The sequence below is a fragment of the Mercenaria mercenaria genome, chromosome 3, assembly GCF_021730395.1.
Source record: "Mercenaria mercenaria strain notata chromosome 3, MADL_Memer_1, whole genome shotgun sequence".
Lineage (NCBI taxonomy): Eukaryota > Metazoa > Mollusca > Bivalvia > Venerida > Veneridae > Mercenaria > Mercenaria mercenaria.
Window position 1 is genome coordinate 40,480,831 of NC_069363.1, and position 26,039 is coordinate 40,506,869.

The 26,039-nt window shown below is 35.6% G+C and overlaps 2 protein-coding genes across 3 annotated transcripts; both read left to right on the plus strand.

Moving 5' to 3' along the window:
* The first annotated feature begins 1,571 nt into the window (after nt 1-1,571).
* On the plus strand, nt 1,572-12,611 carry LOC123524996 (organic solute transporter subunit alpha-like). Of its 2 annotated transcripts, none has more exons than XM_045303667.2 (8): nt 1,572-1,709; nt 6,064-6,165; nt 8,490-8,653; nt 9,143-9,216; nt 10,292-10,453; nt 10,893-11,004; nt 11,362-11,611; nt 12,007-12,611. In XM_045303667.2, exons 2-8 carry the CDS (start codon nt 6,117-6,119, stop codon nt 12,309-12,311), a joined length of 1,116 nt encoding a protein of 371 aa, XP_045159602.2. In that variant the 5' UTR covers nt 1,572-1,709; nt 6,064-6,116; the 3' UTR covers nt 12,312-12,611. The 2 variants fall into 2 exon arrangements, with proteins under 2 accessions (XP_045159602.2, XP_045159601.2); XM_045303666.2 differs by lacking the exon at nt 1,572-1,709 and adding an exon at nt 5,161-5,255.
* A 3,381-nt stretch (nt 12,612-15,992) lies between these two features.
* On the plus strand, nt 15,993-25,575 carry LOC123525823 (organic solute transporter subunit alpha-like). Its single transcript, XM_053538269.1, has 8 exons — nt 15,993-16,244; nt 18,050-18,139; nt 20,938-21,101; nt 21,293-21,366; nt 21,557-21,718; nt 22,690-22,801; nt 23,132-23,381; nt 24,737-25,575. Exons 2-8 carry the CDS (start codon nt 18,091-18,093, stop codon nt 25,015-25,017), a joined length of 1,092 nt encoding a protein of 363 aa, XP_053394244.1. The 5' UTR covers nt 15,993-16,244; nt 18,050-18,090; the 3' UTR covers nt 25,018-25,575.
* The last annotated feature ends 464 nt before the right edge of the window (nt 25,576-26,039 follow it).

Here is a 26,039-nt window from a genome sequence, read left to right on the forward strand (position 1 = left end):
CAAATCACCGTTGAATTAATTCGGTTCGTGCTATCTTCCCTGTGGCTGTTGACTCTGTTGCTGTCTGTTTAACTATGTACATAGTAGTTCATGACCTGAAATTTATGAGCGGTAAACTTAGTTTTCCAACTTGTTTATGCTTCTGATAATTGCTATACCGGATTTAAGAGATTTAAAGCACAACTACTATCATACGTTTACATATTAACGACGACGAAACAAATTAGATATTTTGTTTTCTATTGAAGTATATAAAATAACGTATCAATGCCCAGACGCCCATTTGAACCAACAAATTGATGTATTTCTTCATGTAGTGTTACCTATACTGTAGACAATCCTTAACATTTGCCAGACATAGTGTCCTCTTACATCCTCCCTTCATAGTTGTAACATAGTTAACATAATGAGCCGTGCCATGGGAAAACCAACATAGTGGGTTTGCGACCAGCATGGATCCAGACCAGCCTGCGCATCCGCGCAGTCTGGTCAGGCTCCATGCTGTTCGCTTTTAAAGCCTATTGGAATTGGAGAAACTGTTAGCGAACAGCATGGATCCTGACCAGACTGCGCGGATGCGCAGGCTGGTCTGGATCCATGCTGGTCGCAAACCCACTATGTTGGTTTTGTCATGGCACGGCTCATATCTTGCTGCCAAATGTAAGATAATACAGCCAGATATTTAACAGGCAACAATCTATAAATGAAAGCTTTCTGACTAGGAAATATGAATATAAAAAAACACTTATTATCAGACTAGTAGCGACTTTACTTGTACTGCTAACGTAATGTTTGATTAGTGGTATATCATATATGATATTACAGGCGGACATGCAAGCAATAGTAAAATATTCTTTTTTATTCTCTCAGCTGGAAAAAACGGTGTACTGCACTTATTAGTTCAAAAAGTCATACTGGTTCATAATGTGTTAGGTCCTCAGGCATTATATATGGAGATAAAATAACTATAAATCATGATTAAGTAAATGGATGTGTATGCAAGTTCACAACAGTTGTGTTCGAAAGCATCACATACTGTATTCATTTGACTAAATCTGTTAACATTCTTTTCGACAAATGAGCTAATCCATCACTCTAAAATTGTTTAAATTATTTACAGACCATAAAACGTATTTTTTTGTTTCAACGCATGTTAATGAATACCTTACTTGAACTGTAGACTGTATCTACAATAGCAGCTGTTATGTATCTCACATAACAAACAGGGAACCATATATTGCCAAGGTCGTCTTACGATGAAGTAGTGCCAGACATATTTGAACGCCATTTTTCTAAAATAGTACCTACTAACTTTATTGCTGTCCCTATAATGTACAGTTGTCGTTTTGCTTGATCCTGTGAAAGAGTTGCTTAAAGATATATTGGGCCTAAATTTCATACTTGAAAATATAAGCCAAAACTACTTATATGTGCAATTAGTACTGTGTGCAGGATTTACAATACTGTGTAAGTGAACTACATGTAGTATAATATTACAAGGCCACTAAAAATTCTACATGACATTTAATTGTGAATGTAGTTATAAATACATTTTTAGTTTACATATATAACAAAAATGAACGACATATGTTTAGGAATCAATATCAAATACTAACTATTTAGTATACATATAACATCTAAAGAATCATTTGGCGAGACTTAAGATAAGATGGCAGTGTCATATTATAGTCAAAAGGAATTAATAAAAGGTAAATATTTTATGATGACTTTTGAGAATATTTACCATTTTTCATGAATACATCCGTGCAGTTGAAAATCGTCTGTCGTTTTTTGGTAAAAGAATAATGTCTACAGTTAAAATAAGAGCTATATCTGGCTTTATTTCCGGTATACTATATAAGTATTTGAAATTTGTATCGAAAAGTGAAAATGAGAAAAGCAAGAAAAAATACATGTTTCTTATACAAAAAAAACTACATCTGTAAAAGTTAAAAGGTAAATGTAGATTGCCTGGAATGACAGAGCACAGCAACACAGCCATATGTCGCAAAGTAGTATAAATTAGCAGACGGTCTTTTCAAAAATCCAACAACAAGTTCATTTTAGTTATATGCAAGATTCAAACTTGAGTACGGAGTAGACAAATGGATGGGGATGTTTGGGCAAGTGGAAAAAGGCAAGGACGAATATTCAATCGGAAGTAAAAATGATAATGAAAGCAGAACCACAGGAATAAGTACCATAAGCCGCACTGAAAATGATACGTAAATTTTGCAGGACAAAACAAAAACATGTGACCGAGTATTGCAGAGGCAATACAGAAGTCCCGTACAGGTGAAAAGACAATTTTACTTGACCTTCAATAGTGATTTTGACCATGGGTTATGTGCGCGGCACATAACCTAATCATGGGGAACATTTCTGTTTAGTACTAAAACAATTAAAAGTAATGGAGCAGAAACAAATTTTTACCTGACCTTGAACAGTGACCTTGACCTTTAACCGACAAGCATAGAACATGCGTTGACACAATGTTTCATCATGGGGAACGTTTGTGTATAGCACTAAGATATTCCATCAATGCATATAAGATATGGAACAGAAACAGTTTTTACTTGACCTTCAATAGTGACTTGGCCTTTGACCTACAAGCATAACTAGACTAGAGGTGTACTGGTCAGGAACCCAGGCAATCATTGCGTGTATCAGTGCTATACACTGGGCACGTTAAAGAACCAGGCTGTCTATTCGCAACGAGCAAGGCTACTAAGTTAGCCGGGCAAGCCTGTATCTGATTTCTGACCTCCCTGTCGTGAGGGCTTTGTCTCACTCTGTCCTTCTGGTCAGATCGCTCTGTGTCTGTACTAGTAGAGGATGAATCATGCGCCCTGTGTGACTGCATTTGAACTATGTAAAGCGCCTTTGAACGTGAAATTGATCATGAAAAAGGCGCTATATAAATCTGGTGTAATAATAATAATAAGTCATGTATATGCATAAGTCATGTATATGCATAATCTATTCAAATACCATGTTTTATGAATTTGGATTGAATACTTTTTGAGTTTTCGCAGGATCCACATTTGCGGACGGACGGAGGGCATTCCTATAATCCCCTCCGGTGTTCCGCCAGTACAACTCTATCAAAAAGGAGAAGAGGGTGCTCGTGCCTTTTTTCATTGACCTATGAGCAAAAAATGAAAATGAAATCATGTCATGACTGATTGATGAGGCTGTAGTCAATGTTCTTAACTGACAACACCATCAATTTGTGTATGTACACAGTAATTAACAAATGTAACAAGCATGTTTAAACTCAAACTTAACGTGTTCATTGTGTTTTCATTTTACCGAAAACTGGCTTACAGTAAAAAAAACGGCCAAAAATTATGGGCAGTTGAAATAGATCCATCATTTGTTTTGGTAAATAGGCATATCTAAATGAAATAAAAAAAAACACTTAAAACAAGCTGAAAAGAGTCAAAGTGACATGGAGAAAGGGCAAATATATAAAGTCAAATTCATGGCATCTTGCGTGCGGACAATATAAGGTATCACAGTGTGCCGGCTGTGTATTAATGTATCTAAATGTGCTTATAATATAAGGTATCACAGTAGGAGTGATGACATAAAATACCCAACCTCTTAAGGTCTAATGACCTTCTTGTTAATTCTTCGTTTTTTATCTTTAAAAATCAATTAATCACTGGAGACGAAATATTACAAACAAAATAAACTAGTTATATAAATCTGAATGCAAAATTAGCATGAAATATTCAGCGTGCTATGTAACGCACCCCAGCTTGCCCACTGTGAAAGGTATCTCAGCGTGCTGATAATGTAAAGTTTCTCAGCGTGCCGACTGTGCAAGATATCTAAGTGTGCTGATTATGTAAGGTTTCTCAGCGTGCCGACTGTGTAAGGTATATCAGCGTGACGACTGTGTAAGGTTTCTCAGCGTGACGACTGTGTAAGGTATATCAGCGTGACGACTTTGTAAGGTATCTCAGCGTGACGACTGTGTAAGGTATCTCAGCGTGACGACTGTGTAAGGTATCTCAGCGTGACGACTGTGTAAGGTATCTCAGCGTGACGACTGTGTAAGGTATATCAGCGTGACGACTGTGTAAGATATCTCAGCTTGACGACTGTGTAAAGTATCTCAGCGTGACGATTGTGTAAGGTATCTCCGCGCGACGACTAAGAAAGGTATCTCAGCGTTTAGACTGTGTAAGATATCTAAGTGTGCTTACTATGTAACGTATCTCAGCAGGAATGATGACATAAAATACTCAGTATGCTGACTTTGTAAGGTATCTCAGTGCGCCGACTATATAAGTATCTCAGTATCTCAGCATGACGACTATTTTAGGTATATTTAGTGTGTTGATAATGTAAGGTATCTCAGCAGGAGTGATTACATGATATACTCAGCGTCCTGACTATGCCGACTATGTAAATACCTCAGCGTGCTTGCTTTGTAAGGTATCTCAGCTTGCGGATTATGTAACGTATCTCAGCAGGACTGATGACATAATATACTCAGCGTGCTGACTATTTAAGGTATCTCATCGTGATGGCTATTTAAGGTATCCCAGCGTACTGACTATGTAAATATCTCAGTGTGCTGATTTTTTAAAGTATCAAGGCAAGAGCGATGACATAAAATATTCAGTGTGCTGACTATGAAAGGTATCTCAGTATAAAGACTATGAAATGTATCTCTGCGTGCTGACTATGTTGGGTATCTATGCGTGCTAAATGTGTATGGTATCTCAGAGGGAATGATGACATGAAATACTCAGCGTACTGGCAATGCAATCTATTTCAGCTGGAGTGATGACATGGAATACGCAGCATAATGTCCGTATGTAGGGTATCTCAGTGGCAATAATGACCTGAACTTCTCATCGTATTGACAATGTAAGGTATCTCAGTAGGAATTGGAGCTTTCAGCTGTTGCAAAATTTCAAAAACTATAGCACACAAATAGAATGAACCATTACACAATGGTAAAGATGATGTCAACAGGTTTTAAAAAGAAAATTTATAAAGTTTATACAGAAGGCTGACTACTTAGCATTAAACTGAAATCTATATGCAATTCAATGAGACAGTGTAAGGTAAAAAAACTACATCGGTTTTCAGCCGAAATAGAAATTGAATACAATTGCTACGCACTAGTAATTTCATATATAAACACACTAGCTAATGGCTAACGTGTTACAAGTTATCGTTTTTGTTTAACTATAATCTGTATGAATATCTACTCTGGGAATCGTATGTTTTTACTGGTGAGTAATATTGTTCATTTTAGTGTATTTTTTTTAGAATTACACCATTATAACGGCTTAAAGGTATACCGCAGCTTAATTTAATATTAACATTCTTGTTCAATCTGTTAGGACTTCGCAATCGGTAAAAATTGTACGCCCGTTTAACATACGGACAATAATGCTATATTCACTCCATGTTATACATTTAAAGGAATAATGTACACTGCATAGTTAAATGTTACGAGTAAAATTAACCCAAACACTGTAACTGAACTGAATTTAAAATTGAGAATTATGCAAATCGTATTGCAGCTATACGGTGGCAAAATTGGAATCAACGCAGCGCTACAAATAGCATATTTTATCGTTTATATATTAAACCACTTGTATATGTGATGTAGATACATTCAGGGCAGTCAGTTCTTATTCTGGGTCAATAATATCGCCTAACAACAATAGTTATAACACAGGGTCAAACAACAAAGTGATGACAGGTGATGACAATAAAACTACTAAACGGTCTCATTCGTGTAGTTTGTATTTCCATATAGTAAATTACTTTCTTTCAACGCGTGGAAATTATATAGGCCATAATGTCTGATCTCTTGTCGCTGTTTCTTTTTGTCAGCAATATACATTTCCCACAACTTAATTGAAGACCAAAATACAGCGTTTAAACAAACGTTCATTAACATGATTATGAACGTTAATTGCCACTCTCACAACAATAAATGATGGTATCTCATTTAAAGTACAGCTCTAGGCAAAATGTTGTGAATTTATTTACTGTGCTCAAGTACTTTAATCCATGTTCATTATTTTTTAGAATGATAGAAAGAATAAAGGGAGACCACCAGTACTGATGCTAAAACAGTGACAATGGAAAATTGTTCAAATGCGCTCCCTTTCACAGAACATTTTTATGCAGGTAATTCATAGATAGTATTTACGGTATTTCCTTTTCTGTGTTTTGTTTTACTTTACAGGGCAACTTGCATTAAGTGACCACCCAAGGGAAGGACAAAAGTGGTCTCTTAATAAAAATGGTATCTTAGTGCAACATATTTTTGTTCTTTAAAAACAACACAGGAACTGAAAAAAGTGGTCTCTTAATAGTCGTGGTCTCTTGAGCAAATTGTACTTTTTTTTCTATTTTTACTGTCAGTGGTTAAGTCATTTCAGGTATAATGTAGGGATAACGCATGTTTTTTTCGTGTTATAACATCTGCAGAATCCCGAGGGAATGGTTGGTACCCGAGCACGTTAGGGCAAGGGTACCAACGATTCCCAAGAAATTCTGAAGATGTTACAACACGAAAAGAACATACGCTAACGCTATTCTAGCATAAAACGCGTAAAAATTAGGTAAATGAATATATTGTCCCTCAAAGTCATTAAATTTCCATGAAATTCGCGGTAAAGTCTACGTTGTTTTTTTTTTACGTTGACGTCATTTCCTTTTGAATTATCCGTTTTGGGGCCGTAATACGTTTACGCTTTGCAACGGAACGCGCATATATAAAAAGGTGTTATAACAGCACGTGAGCGCGGGAATCTCTCTGTTAACACACGTTTTCTTTCCTGTTAAAACACCCCCGAAAAGTGACAATAACAGCAGTTTTATGCTAGAATACATGACAAAAATACTTGTTCTTTTGCTGGTTCGTTTGCCTTATAATAATCGCTGATCTACGGTCACTTTTTATACTCCCTCTTCTTATAATCGGAATTATTTTGTGCTATAGTTTCCCATAGTTCATGTACAAAATTTAATCTTTTTTTTTTTACATCGACGCTTTTCATTTTGTTGAGATTGTGACAAGTTTTATTTCTACACTTACATGTACTGTACTGTTTAAAGTCACCCGATTTATAACAATATCCCTATAGTATTCTCAAACGAATTGTTAACTCATCACCGACCAAATGCTTCAATAGGAAAGTCCTTCTAGTTAGTTTTATTTCCGTATCCCGAATGTAGTTTCAATTAAAGAAATGAAATTAGTAGTAATTTTGAACTCGCTGTTGTTATATCTGGAAAATATGGAAAACACTAATAAATCGCAAACTTATTTTGATTTACCAAGATCATTTCAACACACATTTTGAAAATATATATTTTAGCAGGAAAATTTATAACTACATTGCCCTAAAATAATGTTTTGCATATACCCGAATATCAGTGGCAATGGCGGGAGCTATTAAATTGTATTGTATCCATTTGCATCCGGGTGGTATGAGATGATGTTGTTGTTACTCTCAGGGTGCATGTACCACGTGACTTTTCTTGCTAATCTGGGGTGCCAAAAAACATGGCTGATTCCTCGGTAAAGGTAACATTTTCTTAAATATCTTTTCACCGAAAATCTAACACGCGGCTACAAGTTTTTTGTTTCAAAGTCCGTTTGTTTTCTCTAAAAGTCCAACCGCGCATTTGAAGTGAACAAATTTGAAGATGTTAAGATGGTGGACATTTTCGCAAATTCAATAAATAAACCTTTTAAAAGACTTTAAACGACTAGTATACGACAGGGATATTTGGAAGAGTATTGTCTTGACATATACACCTTAAGAAATTACAAAATAAGAGCCTCCCATAGCTTCCACTTCTATAGCCGAGTGTTGGATTTTCATATGAGACGGCACTCATCTATGTTTCCTTTTATTTGAACATGCCGGTGAAAAGATATTTAAGAAAATGTTACCTTAACCGAGGAATCCGCCATGTTTTTGGCACCCCAGATTAGCAAAAACGTCACGTGGAACTGATGCACCCTGATATTGATTTTCGAACAAATACCTAATTGTAGCGGAAATGATACAGTTATGCAAAATCTTCTTTGAGACAGATATTGAAATGACCCGTTAATAGGCTTAGATTATGTTTCACAGCATATGTAATGCATGCATTTTTTTTTATGTACGTGGCCTTACCGTCTCACCCAATCACAACCACTTTTATACTGATTTTAGTTCAATAGAATACAAGTAAGTGTCTGCGGTATTACTTCCGCTACAGTGTCAGTTCGTAGTTGGCGTGGTATTTACCCCAGTAATCCTTTTTTGCGTTTGATGTGTCCAATTATTCAAGAGACTGTACTTACTTGAAATGAATGATACAGTGTCATATCGAACATGATATACTGACACGCTGTAGAAATGAAACATATGGCACTCGTGTTTTACGTAATAAAAATTAACTCGCTTTGTACAGATACTAGTATTACAGCAGTACACACCTATATGTTTCAGATATATCCTCAGACGTTTATTCCATTGTTTTCCTAACCCTGGTTTGTATTCTGGCTGTTGTATGTATTTTGATCTTCCTGGAAGAGGTTTGGTATTTGCGACGCGTGTATTCAAAAGATGAGGTGAAATTGCAACGGCGTGTTATAATGCTAGGGTTATATCCAGTAAGTTTTATGTTTATAAAATGCAAATATTTTTCCACATACCAAAAGTCATGATACATTTAAAGCAGTGGACAAATTAGTCTCCCAATTTATCCATTTCATTACCTGAATGTTTGTGAAATTGCATCTAACGTATATCTAAAACACTATATTGCAAGGTGTTTAAATATATGTCACTTTTGATAGAACTAAAGAAACTGTAAAAATATATTCATGCTACATATAAGAATAAAATCGGTAAACCCTCTCATCTTTGAAGTGTCACTTCTATAAACAAGTGCAATGTTTTTATAATTTCATATTTGATGTGGCGTTATAAATGTAATCTAGTACCCGTCGGTGTTATTTCAGACGGACCTGAAAGACTATTTCGTGACACGAGTACCAGCTATTTCCCCATTTGCCGCACATTTTAATCGTTGCCTAAACAGTAATGACTGATACATTTTATTATCTTATTAACTTTGTTATTGTTTATTTACATTGTAGGTAACAGTAACAACATCGTTGATAATTCTGTTGGTTCCAAGAAGCACCGTTCTCCTTGATCTTGTCGCGTCATGGTAAAGTATATAAATCTAATTGACCTAACTCAGACATTTTTGATGAATTATATACCTATTTTATATACTAAAAACAGTATGAAAACACGCTGTTTTCGCAAACACGTCATGACATGGATTTCTCATTCCATATGCTGCAAGACAGATATCGAATGTAATATTATTCGTTGGCCATCACGGGCGTTCGAATGGATATTGTGTAATATACGTCTCAACTGCAGATGAAAGTCTGTATAAACATTATCATCAAAGGAACCGTAATGATTATCCAGTTAACCCTTAGCCTGCTGGCGGCAGATGATTCTGCCTTTGCGACCAGTGCAGACCAAGATCAGCCTGCACATCCGTGCAGTCTGATCATGGTCTGCACTGTTCGCTATTCAGTCAGTAAATTTTCAGTGAAAACCCCTTTAAGTAATAAGTGGTACTGTCCAAATTGAAAGATGGACCAGTCCATTATAGAAATGTAGCAGGGTAAGGGTTAAATATTCTCCGTAAGCGGTTTCGACATTCTCTGGTTTTATCTCATTATGGCCGAAAGATGCCGAAATCTCATACGGGGAATGCGCAGTCGCGTGTCAATACGGGTCCACTGTACTATGTGTTGCTTTCAGCGCGTCTAATGGCATATTACAGGTAAATTTTACTTCATTTGTTAATGGTTTTTCAGTGTGTTATCATACTTCACAGATTTGAAGTATTTCTTCTCCATTGTGTGAGCAGTGGTGTGGTGCTAGCAAATACTTGAACTGATTCCCTGTTGATTATATATGTTCGTGTTAATTGGATTTTATTGTGTATATTTAGCACGTGTTGCACTGTTCTTTACTATGAACAGTTGAATTCAATGACATCCGGACACAATCAATTAGATGTTAACGACATTTTAACTGCATATTTTGTGTAAGTCAGATTACTAATTGTTTTAAAATGCTTCATCGTATTTGAAACGCTAGTTTCATGAATCCATTACCTAAGTTTTCATAAAAACTGACAGGATTTCATTTTCAGAAAATGCCGCTTTAATAAGTTGTTTTAAACAGCAAAATATTTGTATATTTTCTTTTTCTTGCAGTTATCTTACTATTTGTTTCTACACTTTCCTGTCGCTTATTATTGACTATTTTGGGGGAAAATATAAAATGATGGAACTGTTTGAAGGGACCAAGATCCAATTAAACACGCCGCCATGCTGCTGTTGTTGCTGTTGTGTCCTTAAACCGGTAAAAATGAGAAGGTATGCATTCTTCTGTCTTCATCTAGTGAAATATATTCTTTTCCTTATCAAATGTATATAATACATCTTCAAAAGTTATATGAGTATAGTATCAAAATTCATAAACAAATGCTGGAGACGCTATGCAACATTGTTGCAGAATTGTTTTTTTGATCGTCAATGACTAGGAAAAACTGATCGGCCATCCCTGAAATTGAAATGACCTGTTATAAAATAAATATTAGATATGCACAAAGGTACAAAAGGGGTTATGCTATATAGCATTATGTTGAAGTTTTTAATAATGGGTAATATGGTTTTTCCTTGCAAAGGTTTTATAATAGTATAAAAGATGTATCTTTAAGGAAAAACTGCCTCTGCATTGGCTTTTCTATGATATATATATATATATATGTTAAATGGATCCAGAAGATCTTTCAATTGTCATTTCTCTATTTAGAACGCCTTTGAGAAGATTAAGGTATTGCTCTTTGCAAGTTGCCATCATCCAACCTTTGTTAGTGTTCTTAGCGGCGGTCCTGTGGACAGATGGAAAATACGATGGAGGAATGGTTAGTACATGGGTGTACGTACACTATAACAAGTTAATCTGGAGCTTGATATAATGTGTTGGCATTCTAACTGAAGTTGACTTTTTAAGTTTTTACCAAATAGTTTAAAATTGTCAATGATTTTTTTATCCATTAACCTTCAAGAAAAATACAAAAATAAACGAACAATTTAACATTCACCTATCTGTTGGCTAAAATAAGATAACATAAATAATATAAAATGCACAGCATCATTCTCAGTCTGAAATGAATATTTATTTAAATTGATGTCATCAGGAATTTTGATATACTTCAGTACTAAATTCACATTTATATATTCATAGACGTTTTTCATTGTTTTGTTTCCTGTTTCAACAGACAAGCGCATCAAGTAACACATATATAAGTATTTTAGAGACTATAAGTACGCTGACTTCCGTATATGCCACAATGGTTATCTATCGGGCCTCCAGGGATCATCTCAAAATGTATTTACTCTGGATGAAGTTTGCCTCGTTCTACACTATGTTTATTGTTAGCAACATCCAGCATCTTGTGTTTGGAATACTCTCTAACTTCAATCTTCCTGCATGTGTCGGTACAAGAGGAACAAAAGTTAGAGCAAATGGTAAAGAATACAGTTAATTTTTCATTGTGACTGAACTAGAGGCAGCAAAATACAAAAAAGCGAAGAATGTATAATGAAAACACTTTCAGTTATAATACCTATAGCATTGGTTGAAATGGAGTAAACACAAAGTTTTAACACAAGACTTCGTTTGAATTACCTATAAAAACTGTATGATAAAGCAAGTTGTTCTAATTCAAGATACATAGCACAAATTATATTGTACGAAGTACTGGTTTTATTGTAATTCACAAATATTGTCTGTTTCATAGATAATGTCTAAATCATTTTATATACCATTATATACATGTATATTAAAGAACTGTATTAACACTTCAGTTTGTTTAAGATTAATAGCGCAGAATTAGGTAGTAAAAAGAAAATATCTATTTCAGCTTTGAAGCATACACTAGTTGTCATTGAAGCATTCCTGCTAGCATTACTTGCAAGGAAAGCTTATCGAAGGGATGAAACTCAAATAGAAGGACCTGTAAGTGCTGCTGAAGCTGGATTCTCTCCCTTTAGTGTCGTAACCGAACAGCCTATGAGTACTGGCGATAACTCAGACACTAGCTGTGTAGCTAATACAAGTTATTCACGATACGGAGCAGACTCTGGTGAAATTTTGAGAAGTGATAATGATAATAAAGGATTAGGTAAAAACACTAATCAGACTGAAGTTCAACATAATTCGGAATGAAACACTGTATATATATCTACGTCAGAATTGTGTTTCGACCGTATCACTGAATGCTTAGCAGTTCTATGAGATTGCATGAGATCATAATTACATGATCAATGGAGACAAAAAGCTCTTTTCAAAGTAGTAAATGTATTAATATGTTATCAGTGTAAATCATGTTATTTTATTTCGAATACCTTGTAATCAAACATTTCTGAATGTATTTTATTTTCATGGACCTCAATATTGACCATGATTAGAATTTTGATAAATGGTATGATCAGAATATTAATAAAGCGCTTTTCGAGTAGAAAGTAGGCAAGATAGGTTTATTTTTATTCTGTGAGGCATATGTCACGTAAGAGGTAATACATATCTCATGAAATTGTTACATACAATGTATTTGCGAATGATATCAATGACACTTGTCTAGAGAATGCAGTTACTCTTTAAAATTGCATGGTGTTTACTTGATCCCATGACGTTGAAAAGTGGTACATATGGAGAAATCTGATAGAATATAAGTAGTATTTTTATTGTGCATCGATCTTTAACGTATTGTAATGATAAAGCCAAGAGAAAATCATTTTCGACTCCCCAAGAACTGCTGGTTTGATTTTCTATGTTGCCTCCTATTATATGTTCAAACTGTCCATCGGATCATATGGCTTTAATTAACTATTTTACAAGTGAATGACTGGTAAAAACTAGAAATACATTCTGCATGCCCACGGGCAGGATGTCGAGCCCGCCAGCACCTTTGGTCTAACCTTGACCTTAGTCCTAGGGACCTGGTTCTTGCGCATGACACTCCGTCTCATAATGGTGGACATTCATGCCAAGTTACATCAAAATCACATCATGCTTGAAGAAGAAATGCTCCGGACAAACTTCAATTTGACATTTGGGCTCCAACTGTGACCTTGACCTGTCAGAAAGGAACATGGGGTTTGCGTTTGACACTCCTTCTCATTGAGGTAAACATTTATGCCAAATATAAGCAAGATTGGTCCATGCATGTCAAAGTTATGGTCGAACAAACTTCAGTTTGACCTTTGACTTACAACTGTGACCTTGACCTTTGGGATAAGAACATGGGGTTTGCGCATGACACTCCTTCCATTGAGGTTAACATTCATGCCAGATATAAACAAGATTGGTCAATGCATGTCAAAGTTATGGTCCGGGCCAAATCGGACGGACACACGCACGCACGCACATACACCGACCCGCCAAAAGTGACGACTATATCGGGCGGGCTCGACAACAAAGTCTTTTTGAGTGGATATATTTAACATAATACTACAAACAATTTGTGATTGCACGTAAACTACTACCAGTATCGTACAGGACTTTGAAATTAGCTAATGGCACGTTAAACTCACTAACTCCAGTCATTTCAAAGAAAGACTATATGTAAAACAAAATACATGCCAAGAGATCGCCTTTGTCACAGCATTGATATGATTGGACGTATATCATTGGAAAAACTGATATCTTTAAACGGAAATCATGTTATGGTACACTGACACCAAATGAGAAACAAAATACCACCGTACCCCACGTTAAGGTTAACGTGCAGTTCGGTAAATGGGTACTATGTTTATTGAACAAGCATTAATTTATCTTCCGTCGTGCATCTATCACATTGTCTCCGTATATGTCTTATTGAAGAGACATTCCGCATAGTATACGTTTCTTGTCAACGTTATAGAAAAACTTGGATGAACTTCCCGAATGTCTCTGCGAGAAATTGTGACAGATAAATTACCATTTGTTCAATATGTAAGGTACCCATTTACCATACTGTGCGTTTTATCTTACTGAGAAATACACGATTCAAATTGATAAGTGTATTTTCATGATTCGGGGTAGTTAATGACTAAAACTCTGATCTCACTTAGTGAAATCCTAAACAAAACCAAGATGTACAACTTCACATGCTGAATGACGTCAAATATTTTTTGAGATATGGACGGCATAATGCCGGACGGACGTACAAATAGATGTATGGACAAGGGTATATCAAATTGACTCCGCGTCAAAAAGTTAGTGGGCACGAAAGTTGATACACTTAATGAAATATAATCTACATGAGCATGTTCTAGATATGGTTCAAAGTACGGACATTTCAGAAGGATGCATGAAACATGTTTCAATCTGTAGACATTAAATGGGAGCGGTGGTCTGTATAAGGTGCCGGCCGCTCAATCCAGGGGTCCTGGAATCGTGCCCCACAGGGGTCACGACCATGACTTCTCATATGACACCAGTACTGGTTTTTTCCAGGAAGCGGACTCGAGAGTGGTTACAATAAGCTTGATCTTTCATCTCAATCCAGCTAAAACAAATTAGTATAAACTAATCTGTAGACATTTCGCAAAGCTCCCAAATTTACAACAACAAAAAAAAAAAATACACGTGCGAGGTATATTTGAGGTATGATTAAACATAAGCACAATTCGCAGATGACTAAGTGCACTTGTTAGATATGCTTTAGTATGTAGACATTCGCCAATTTTCAGAATCTAAGAAAGCAAGTGCGAGATAAGTTTCAATAAAACGATATTTTAGTGCAGTGTCAGAATGTACGAGAAATGGTTCAGCATACTGACATTACGCACACATTTGGAATCGATCTTAGCATGCATGCGATAATTTTAATGAACCACACAATTTATGCACTGGATCATGTGCTAGATTTGATTCAGTGTAACGACATTTCGCATAGTTTCCGATTCTACCGATACACGTGCTAGATTGATTTCAGCGAAACTACATCTTACGGTGTCCCGCAATCGCCATATATATTTGAGATAGAAACTTGTGCAATTTTCAGAATCTAGCGGAACGTATGCCTCATGTGTTTCAGCGTAAGGATAGCTCACACAGTTTCCAATTCTACCGAAACATGTGTTAGATTGATTTCAACGAAACAACATCTCGCACATTTTTCAAAACTTCCGAAATATCTGTTAAATTAATTTCAGCGGATCAACATCTCGCCCATTTTTCAGAATCTAACACTTATTCCAGCGGAACGACATCTCACACAGTTTTCAGAATCTACCGGAACATGTGCTAGATGTATTGCAGCGTAAAATTATCTCACACAGTTTCTGATTCTACCGGAGCATGTGCTAGATGTGTTGCAGCTTAAAATTATCTCACACAGTTTCTGATTCTACCGGAGCATGTGCTAGATGTATTGCAGCATAAAATTATCTCACACAGTTTCTGATTCTACCGGAGCATGGGCTAGATGTGTTGCAGCATAAAATTATCTCACACAGTTTCTGATTCTACCGGAGCATGCGTTAGATTAGTTTCAGAGTAAGAATATCTTTTCTACCGGAGTTTGTGCCAGATGTTTCAGCGTACCAGTCATCAGTCGGTACGGACACAGCTGCCAACATAAGTATACACAAAATATCGATGTTAATATAATACAACATATTAATACATGTATCTATCCTGACCAGATACAGTATGTTTAATACAGGGTTTTTTTCTGCATGTTGTTCAATTGAATATGTCTGATATCATTTTGAGGAGTTTTAAAACGTGTTAAACATTTTTTTTATGTAAATACGGGAATAAACATCCCCATTAAATTTCATTGAAAAGAGAAGCGCTTAACCGTAACTATGTGTTTAACTATCTATTTAACTCGGACAAAAACGACCTGAAGTTAAAATGTGTGCACTGCTCTTGCTTTAGGACATATTTATATTACACTGCATACAGGGATTAAAGGTGACCTATAGGTCAAACGGTATATTATTATTTATATGCCTATCTATCTATATATATATGGATGAGTGTTATCTTACTCAACAAGGGAAATGATTTATACTGTCAATTGAATGATACCGGTTTCTGTAATGACAATATGTGTGAACAGGATATGAAACATTCTCTTACTATTCAGGAGGATTATTTGTCAGCTTTGTAAGTACTGTTTTAGTCATAACGCCGTTGATAAGATACCGTGACTGACAATGAAATATGATATAGAAATAATCTCCGGGTATATTTATAATTAACAGGTCTAGGAAAGTGGAATATTTACAGATTATCTGATAATCTATAAATTTACAGATTTTCCAGTCTGTAAATTTAAAGATTGTGTGTATGAAAACTGATGAAATAACATTTATTCTCAAAACCGCAGCTTGGAATTAATTGGTTTATTTACAGCATGCATAAATTAAGGTCATTTGTGGGTTTCAGCCATTCTTGTTGACTTTGTGTTTTTGGCATTTTAAGAAAAATCAAAGTCAACAGAAATGACTGAAATTTGCAACTGACCTTTATTTACGCATACCATATGTAAATCAATTAATCTCAATCTGCGATTTTGTGTCTAAATATAATTTTAGCAGTTTTCAAACACTTGATCTGTAAATTTACAGATTGAAAAATCTGTAAATTTATAGATAATCTGTAAATATTCCACTTTCCTAGACCTGTTTAACTGATATATCATTTATTGATCCAGTGAATTTGCAATGCTTGATCAATATTCATTTTTCCTTACATATAAACACTTACGCTTAAGACACAGAAACACATAAATGGTAGATTATACACACATACCCAAATATATTATATAGATTAATACATTATCTTCTCTTTGGGTTTGTTTAAGATTCGGTTGTTGAATTTATCCTAACCATATCTGCATGTTCAACCAATGCAACCCATTTCGCCGTAAGAGAATAAACAAGTTTATATTACCAACGCAAGTAAGGCATTAGAACATTAATTATTAATTGTAATCATCCCCGCCATCCCTACCCCAAAATTTTACGATTAACTTTAATAAGCATCACATCATGAGCAAGACATAAAGGTATTTTTAGGTATATGAAGAAAAAATGTAAGTACATTTACATAGGCATGACTAAAAGACAAAAAAACATTACTAATATCAACAATAAAGCACTCTTGATCTCATTTGTCAACTTTTAAGTTTTGACCTCAGGTCTTCCTTGTTTCAAAAATAAAAGCAAAAAATGCCCACTCGCTCCATTTTTTCCAAACTCCGGATGAGAATTTAAATTTTTATTTTCTTTGGCCTAACTTGATACATTTTAGGGTAGAGAACCACCAATCATTACAGACAGAAAGATAATTGAAATGGAGGGTGAATGACATAAAATTCACATATGCTGGGTCACATTACCGGTACATTCGCAGTCACGTATATCAGCTGTGTACATCATGTCTAAAGAAATATGATGCTTATTTAGTTTCAAAATCAGATAGATCTAAAAGTTCCGCTCTGTAAGTTTTGGTGTCGCTGAATTACTGGAGCATTTGAAACTTTTCAAATCTAATTCCACAAAGTGTTTAACCCTTACGTAGGCAATATTATATGTGGACTGAAACAACTTAGCCATGACTTCAAACATTCCGATCGGTTATGGGAATTAAACCGAGCAACATCTTTCAACTAATATGAATTTTAATAAACTTTTATATCAAAGTTCTACATTTAGGCAGAAATTGCCTTCATTAAAGTTAAAAAGGGTCATTGAAATTCAAATATTGTATGGAATACTAATAGTATATTGTTAAATTCACAACAAAATGCAAAATTTAGATTAATAATATTAAGCTATACCAGTATTCGTAGAAGTTTGATGCTGTTGTTTGTGCATTACTGAGTCGTCCTGGTTAAGTATATTTTTTTGTTATAATATATATATATATTATATATAAATTGTCGTGGTTGTGTGTTTCATGTTCAGATAATGGTGCCTGGCTGGTTATGTAATTAATATCCTGAACGATGGAGCCATGTTCCGATAAATTTCCAAGTACAGATGATTTCTATGCAGGTAAATATACAGAACAGAGCAAACTTTATTAGTCCCCTACTGGTTGAAAACCAGTTTCGGGGACTATAGGAATGCACTTTTCCGTCATTCCGTCCGTCCGTCCGTCTGTCCGTCCGTCCGTCCGGCCGCAATTTCGTGTCCGGTCCATAACTCTGTCATCCATGAAGGGATTTTAATATATCTTGGCACAAATGTTCCCCATGATGAGACGACGTGTCAAGCGCAAAACCCGGACCCCTAGCTCAAAGGTCAAGGTCACAATTAGAGGTCAAAGGTCAACAGGGCTTTTTTCCTGTCCGGTCCACAAATCTCCTATCCTTGAAGGGATTTTAATATATCTTGGCACAAAAGGTCTCATGATGAGATGATGTGTCATGCGCAAATCCCGGACCCCTTGCTCAAAGGTCAAGGTCACAATTGGAGGTCAAAGGTCAACAGGGCTTTTTTCCTGTCCGGTCCATAAATCTCCTATCCTTGAAGGGATTTTAGTATTACTTGGCACAAATGTTCCCCATGATGAGATGATGTGTCATGCGCAAATCCCGGACCCCTAGCTTAAAGGTCAAGGTCACAATTGGAGGTCAAAGGTCAACAAGGCTTTTTTCCTGTCCGGTCCATAACTCTCCCATCTATGAAGGGATTTTAATATTACTTGGCACAAATGTACATCATAATAAGACGATGTGCCATGCACAACTTTCAGACCCCTAGCTCAAAGGTCAAGGTCACACTTAGCAGTCAAATGTTAACATAGCATGAACAGGGTCTGTTTCGTGTCCGGTCCATAACTCTGACATTCATTAAGGGATTTTAATATCACTTAGCACAAGTGTTTCCCATGATGAGACGACGTTTCATGCGCAAATCCCGGACCCCTAGCTCAAAGGTCAAGGTCACAATTGGGGGTCAAAGATCAACAGAGTTTTTTTTCCTGTCCCGTCCATAACTCTGCCATCCATCAAACGATTTTAATATTACTTGGCACAAATGTTCCCCATGATGAGACAACATGTCATGCGCAAAGCCCAGACCCTTAGCTCAAAGGTCAAGGTCACAATTGGAGGTCAAAGGTCAATAAGGTTTTTTCCCTGTCCGATCCAGAACTCTGTCATCCATCAAGGGATTACAATATTACTTGGCATAAATGTTTCCCATGATGAGACGACGTGTCATGCGCAACACCCAGTACCCTAGCTTAAAGGTTAAGGTCACACTTTGTGATCAAAGGTCAAGAGATTTTTTTCCTGTCCGGTCTATAACTTTGTCATGCAAAGCAGGATTTAGATATCAGTTGGCACAAATATTTCCCTGGATGAGAAAACATGTCATGCGCAAGAACAAGGTCCCTAGGTCTAAGATCAAGGTCATATTTAGAGGTCAAAGGTCAAATTCAAGAATGACTTTGTACGGAACATTTCTTCTTCATGCATGGAGGGATTTTGATGTAACTTGGACCAAATGTTCACCACCATGAGGCACCCTTGTTTTTAGAATTACGTCCCTTTGTTGTTACTATAAATAGATTTTATTGTAACTTTTTTATTTCTGGCGGTAGAGAATAATCGAGACCACTTTTCTATGGTACAGCATGCATGTTACATCCAATTTTTAGGTGTATTTTGACCTATCTCTACCTGGTAAAGAGTTTCTTGTGGACTTATATTATATAGATTTTTTTTTTTTTTTAAAGATTAATTTCCCTTTGTTGTTACTATAAATAACTTACATGATAACATTTTTATAATCAGCCAAAAAAAATCAATATGAAAACAACTGTGGGTTTTTATATATGCACATTTTAATCCAAGTGTGTTGTTATAACATATTGTATATGTAGTACAATATTGTTTATACATCATTGACAGATATCAGTTCATTATGTTATACTGCAGTAGAGAAAATTAGGTGCCTTCCAGTAGGGGACTTGTATTGCATGGCAATACTTCATTCACTTGTTTATTTTGTAGGTTACGCGACTTTTAGATAAAACCCAACCCTTCTAACAAAACTCTCTTCAAATCACATAACTATTTTTGTTTGTTAATGCGGCATAACAAATTTGCAGCATAACGTATGCAATGTGTATGAAATCACTTGACAACACCACTATAAATCTTTTTTTGTAATCAATTGTTCGTCTATACCAAAATAAACAGTTTTGTTAAAACTACTTGCTCTCATTTGATTGAAAGGACCTCCGTGGCCAGATCATTTGCCCGACCCAGCGATTGGTTAGAAATCTCCATTAGGATGATGTAGAATTCCTTCGTGCGAGGAAGTCATATAGCTGGCAGTGGTCAGTGGTTCTACATGGGGTCTTCCTCCACCACGAAAAACTAGAAAGTCGCTATATATGACCAATAATTGTACCGGTGTGGCGTTAAAAACAACAAAAACAAAAAAGCACATTTAATTGAGAAAAACAGTTTCATTGAAATGTAAATCTGTTTTTTCAAAAAATGGTGGGATTTCAGATTATTGTTTATGTAAACGTTCATTTTTAGCTCAAGCGTTCGAAGAATTAAGTGACAGCTGTTCTACTCACCCGGGTTACGGTGTCGGTGTCGGCGTCGTCGTCGGCGTCACACCTGGTTAAAGTTTTGGATGCAGGTTAATATAATTCAGTAACTTGATAAGATAATGGCCCATGTTCAATTTAAAAGTTGTTGAACAGTCGAGCGCGCTGATGGACAGCTCATGATAACTCGGTATGCTAATGGTTGTGTCTGTCAGCTTTCCATTTTTACTTGATTACACAAAATGGTAATTTACCTAACATATCAGACTTGGTTTTTCAGAAATATCTGCTAGTGCAGCTACTATAGTTTTGCTCTCGCTCGCTTGCCTTCTGGCTGCTTTGTGTGTTGGCAACTTTGTAGAGGAGCTGCTGTTTCTACAGCGTATCTATTATGGAAATGAAGTGAAAGTTATAAAACTGGCAACACTTCTCGGTTTGTATCCGGTAAGTCTTTAAGATTTGTTCTCTCTTTCAACTATGAATTGGTAAGATATACATAAACTTATATGCTTAGTGAAGTTCAGATGCAGTTATGCAAGTGGCACACTTTCAGAAGGTGGGCTTATAAATAATAATTACAACCAGGATGTAATATATCATATTTACTTCTTCACAGGGGTTTTCATCTTCTTCAGGTAACAATACTAACATCTTTGATTGCATTACTGGTCCCATCAAGCACAATACTATTGGATCTCTTAGCATCATGGTAAGTCTTCCTTACACCTAAAATGAGAGATTTTTCTGTGTCTACATTCTTCTTTCAAATTCATATAGATCTGTTTGTCAATGAATTCAGGAAGATGCTTTGTTTCGTAATTTCGTAAATGATTCAGACTAACTGTGAAGAATATGATATTTTAGAATAGTAAGAGATAATATTTATGTTATCTTTTTAGCTATCTATCTGTGTGTTTCTACACGTTTGTTACACTATCCATAAACTACTTTGGAGGAGAGGAGAAGATGTTGGAGATACTTGCAAATGACAGAGTAAAAACAAGCACCCCACCTTGCTGTTGCTGCTGCTGTTGTATTCTTAAACCTATCAAACTAACCAGGTATAATAGGGTTATTGTAAAAGTACCTTGACTTGCAATGTTGTATTCGGCTAGAGTGGATTTTACCAGGCGTTGATCCCAAGAGGCGCTTGCGCCTAGTGTGGTCAGAGATCTGGCAAAATCCACGAGAATCGAAAGCAACATTGCATATCAAGATTCTGCTTTATCGACCTTTTTAGCATATACAGTTACCTATTTCTAGTACTATATCAGCCAAAATCCACTGTGATTTTAGACAAATAGGGCTGAAAACTCGTTTGAAACGGTGAACGTTTTGTCGCATAGACCGTTTGTTGAGACGCCATAATTACGTCAGTTCAGATGTCATATTTGACGTCAATCTTTCAATATTTTTCCGTTTCTGATGAAAGTTGAATACGATGTTTTATGTCCAATATTAAAATACAGGCTATAAATTCGTAGGCATTTAATAAAATTCTTTCAATTGTAATTGACACAGCGTTGTTTGTCTATACACGTACGATTTAAAAGCACTTACACTCTATAGATTTTTTTCAATAAACAACAGATGAAAATATACGTAGTTTATTTCTAGGATCTGAACCCATGTTAAATAAACAGTATGCATGACAACAATTTCAGCAGAATCAGATCAGCCTATTTAGAATACAAAGAGAAAAATATATATGGTGCATAGAAAGCGCTTCAAATTAGCTTAATTACATTTAATATCAGTATGTACGATATCAGCTATATCATTTCACAAGAGTGCATGGCTCACTATGTTCACTGAAAGGAAGTAAGTAAAAAGTGACACCACAAAGATACCACACAACGCCATACTAAAACAATACGAACTGTCCGCTATCGAGAGCCGGTTTCAATTATGTTACAAGAGTTACTGAATGTGCCGTCTGGCAACGTCGTGCAACACCTTAATTCGACTTTTTGTAGTCGAATGTTTTGCTTTTAAGAACCAGTTTATGTAAAAAGTTCGTTTTTCGTTTAAGGAAAAGTCTTCTGTTCTTCAAGTTGTGTTCTTTACAAGTTGCCGTGGTAAGACCATTGTTACTGTTCATAGCTGCGGTTCTGTGGACAGATGGTAAATACACAAGAGGACTGGTAAGTACAGTTTTTACAATAGATATAACTTCTGAGAGTTTGCGCTATAAAAAAGTGCAATGTATTATTTGTTATATTGAACAATTAATAACATTTGCATAAGAGTTCAGTTCATGAGAACATTCTAAGCCAAAACTAGATAAGCAAGTTTAATTCATCTCATATGTATGTTCGGTGTAATACACTTTCTCAGTGACTAAAATGAATCTTCGCAAATGTCGCACTAGCATATTGATTGCATTTGGATATATCTTTTTATCACCATGTATTAGATGTCAGTGATTAAACAGCTCTAAAGATTTATGATCAACGTTTTCCTCTTTTAAACAGGGTGGTTCAACAAGTTACCTCTATATCACCATAGTTACCGTCATCAGTACATTATTTTCTATGTACGGAACCATGGTGATTTACCGAGCTTCCTTACTCCACTTGAAGCAATACTCACTGGCGCTGAAGTATATGTCCTTCAAACTGCTGCTTGTGATATCCAATCTGCAGAATATTGTGTTTGGAATTCTTGCATTGTTCGATCTTCCGGAATGTATCGGAACTCGAGGACCCAAAGTCAGAGGAAGCTGTAAGACCTATTAAGATCATTTCTTGAATTGGTAGTTAATTAAGACCACTGATGGTGCTGAAAACAAATAGAATACACTTTAAGTCATGATGCATTGTATTAATTTCTGATATATTAGTTAAATATGATTACAGCAAGAAAAGGACACAGACTTAGGAGTAATCTAAAAATTAATTTCAGAAAAGTGTGTTGATAAGTCGAAGATCTATGCCGGAGACTATGTTTGATAATCCCTTGGGTGGGAGTTTTTCTCGTGGTTAAAAAACTCTAAACAAGGAAGATGTCAAGCTTTGAAAGAAAAACACTTACAACATCATATCGCAAAGAAAAATTCTTTTCTGTACGAAACTTTTTTACGTGAAAAATATCTAAATTAAGTCCTGCATTTAAAGACCACGGCAATGCAAAGCTTTGGTTTCAAGGTTAATTAATCTTTTACGTAACAAGGCATTCCTAAATGTCCTTTTGAATGTCTGACATTTATATCATACATCAGACTATAGAACTCTAAGATTTTTAAAGATAATTATGTTTAAATCTCAAGAAGTTTCTTCTACCATTTGGATGCCTTCTTGATCAATGCAAATTATAGCCAGGGTATTTACGAAAAAAGTCTGTTCAATTTGTGAATGTAACAGTAGGGTCGGGAGCAGGCTGCATGATACTAATTCGCTTCCCTCTTCATTTCGTATACACGGTTACATATACAGGCAACACTTTCAGTACTTAAGTATTTAAGAACATTTCGATGATAGGGTAAATAAAAACGTTAGCTAGGAAAACAGTATTTAACCGTATAGAATCTATTTAAACGTTATGCTGATGTCATGATAAGAATGCGTTAACTTAAACTGTTGAATAGGATTTATAGACTCGTTTTATTTTTGTTATATAAGACAGTATATGGCAATATATGTAAGCTGTATTTGATGTGCTAATAGTACCCACTGTAGAGCTCATAATACTCACCAGAAAAGATAATTCATTAGATTTAAATATTAGTTTGCCCCGATTTTTATCCAGCTTCCTTCTTAAATAGTTTTTTTTTTCAAGCCAGAAAACTAAATATTCGTTCTGAAAAAGTTTCACTTGTGGATTTTGAAGAGAAGAGAGAATTTCTTTAGTTCTGAATGGACTTGTTTCATGTGGCTTAGATGCATAGTATGTAAATTATACTTGTTACTTATCTTAATATAATAGTTCATTTGTTGGCTTTCTCTGGTTTTCACTGGCTGAGCATTGCACTGTCTTTTTTCTTGAGTATTGGATTAAACGGATGCTATATGTTATTGCAGAAAGTTGTCTGACTAAACGAGAATGAGAAGGCAATAAAAATGTTGACATTATTTTTTCAGACATTCACCACTCGGTCCTTGTGATAGAAACGTTCCTTCTTGCCCTCTTAGCACGAAAAGCTTATCGCAGAGACGAAAATGACATCAAAGGGCCCATTACGGATTCAGAAGAAGCCGGATTTGCACCTGAGGACATTGTTGTTGATAAAGAATCAAAGAATGTAAATACTAAAGGTGCTGAAAGTGGATTTGCTGATAGTTATAAAGATCATCGAGAAAATATTTATAAGTCGTATGACAATCCAGGAGCTGACTTTACAGACTGGCAAGCGGTGTCCTAAGATGTGTGCTGCATAAGATCACATATGTACCGCGACTATCGCAAATCTATAAGACCTATAGAATGTGTATCCCGGTTTGGTATTTTAATTTGCAAACTTTATTGAAGTTTAAAGACTGAAAGTTTCAGTATTGTAGTTGTAGGTTAAATAAATCGAACTCTGTAAACGTATTGATCGCAAATCTTTAATATAGAATGCCTGATACGCGTTACTTGTTGTCCCTATCAACAATACGTATTCCTCACCCAAAATATAGGTCTTGTTCAGTTATAGCAATAGCCTTTGTACGAAACCAACAGCTGTTTGAAAAAGAGAATTATGCTGCAGAATCTACCTTACCTCTGGTGTGCTTCATTTCATTTCTCGTAACAAAATGATTTTAAATGACGAGGTGCTTTTAGAACTAGTTTATATATATATATATATAAAAGATGCCACTTTGTACAAGTTTAACGTGTGAAGAATTAATGAATGTTCTTTGATGTTTTTGTTATGCACCGTTAGACTTTATAAGTTCTTAGAATTATCACCAATGTCATATTCAACTTTACTTTTCAATCCGTGGCTTGTTGATCACCTCATCCTGTATTTGGTCATCGATCATTTTAGCCCAAGTATACAATGTATATTCTATTCACATTAGCTAGCGTTCGCGTCCGCATGAGCATCCATGTCTACAGCTTGGTTGAAGTTTTGTTGCACGTTGTCGCTGTTATTTTTTGAACTTCAAATAATTGTTCCTCGCCACCATACACATCATGTGTCTAATAGAGTAACATTTCTTGAATCATGCTCCCCTATAGATTTGATACATTTTCACTCTATCTCTGTTATTGCTAAATGGATATGATTTAGACGTAAAATAGTTGCTCCACATCATCACCTACATCAAATGACACATGGTCCATAACTGATGCAGAAATTCCGTGAAGTGTTCACCTTTTTACTTAGAATTTCAGTTAAAAGTTTTGAAGTACTTTCACTCTATCTCTATTATTACTTAATGGATTTAATTCATACTT

What these genes read in the sequence shown, in the direction of transcription:
- LOC123525823 (XM_053538269.1), top strand. Translation starts at nt 18,091, where the DNA reads ATGGAGCCATGTTCCGATAAATTTCCAAGTACAGATGATTTCTATGCA. An exon ending in TACAGATGATTTCTATGCAG is followed by an intron (nt 18,140 to 20,937) that starts GTAAATATACAG and finishes TTGGTTTTTCAG; the next exon opens with AAATATCTGCTAGTGCAGCT. An exon ending in CACTTCTCGGTTTGTATCCG is followed by an intron (nt 21,102 to 21,292) that starts GTAAGTCTTTAA and finishes CATCTTCTTCAG; the next exon opens with GTAACAATACTAACATCTTT.
- LOC123524996 (XM_045303667.2), top strand. Translation starts at nt 6,117, where the DNA reads ATGGAAAATTGTTCAAATGCGCTCCCTTTCACAGAACATTTTTATGCA. An exon ending in CTTGATCTTGTCGCGTCATG is followed by an intron (nt 9,217 to 10,291) that starts GTAAAGTATATA and finishes TTTTTCTTGCAG; the next exon opens with TTATCTTACTATTTGTTTCT. An exon ending in AAACCGGTAAAAATGAGAAG is followed by an intron (nt 10,454 to 10,892) that starts GTATGCATTCTT and finishes TTCTCTATTTAG; the next exon opens with AACGCCTTTGAGAAGATTAA.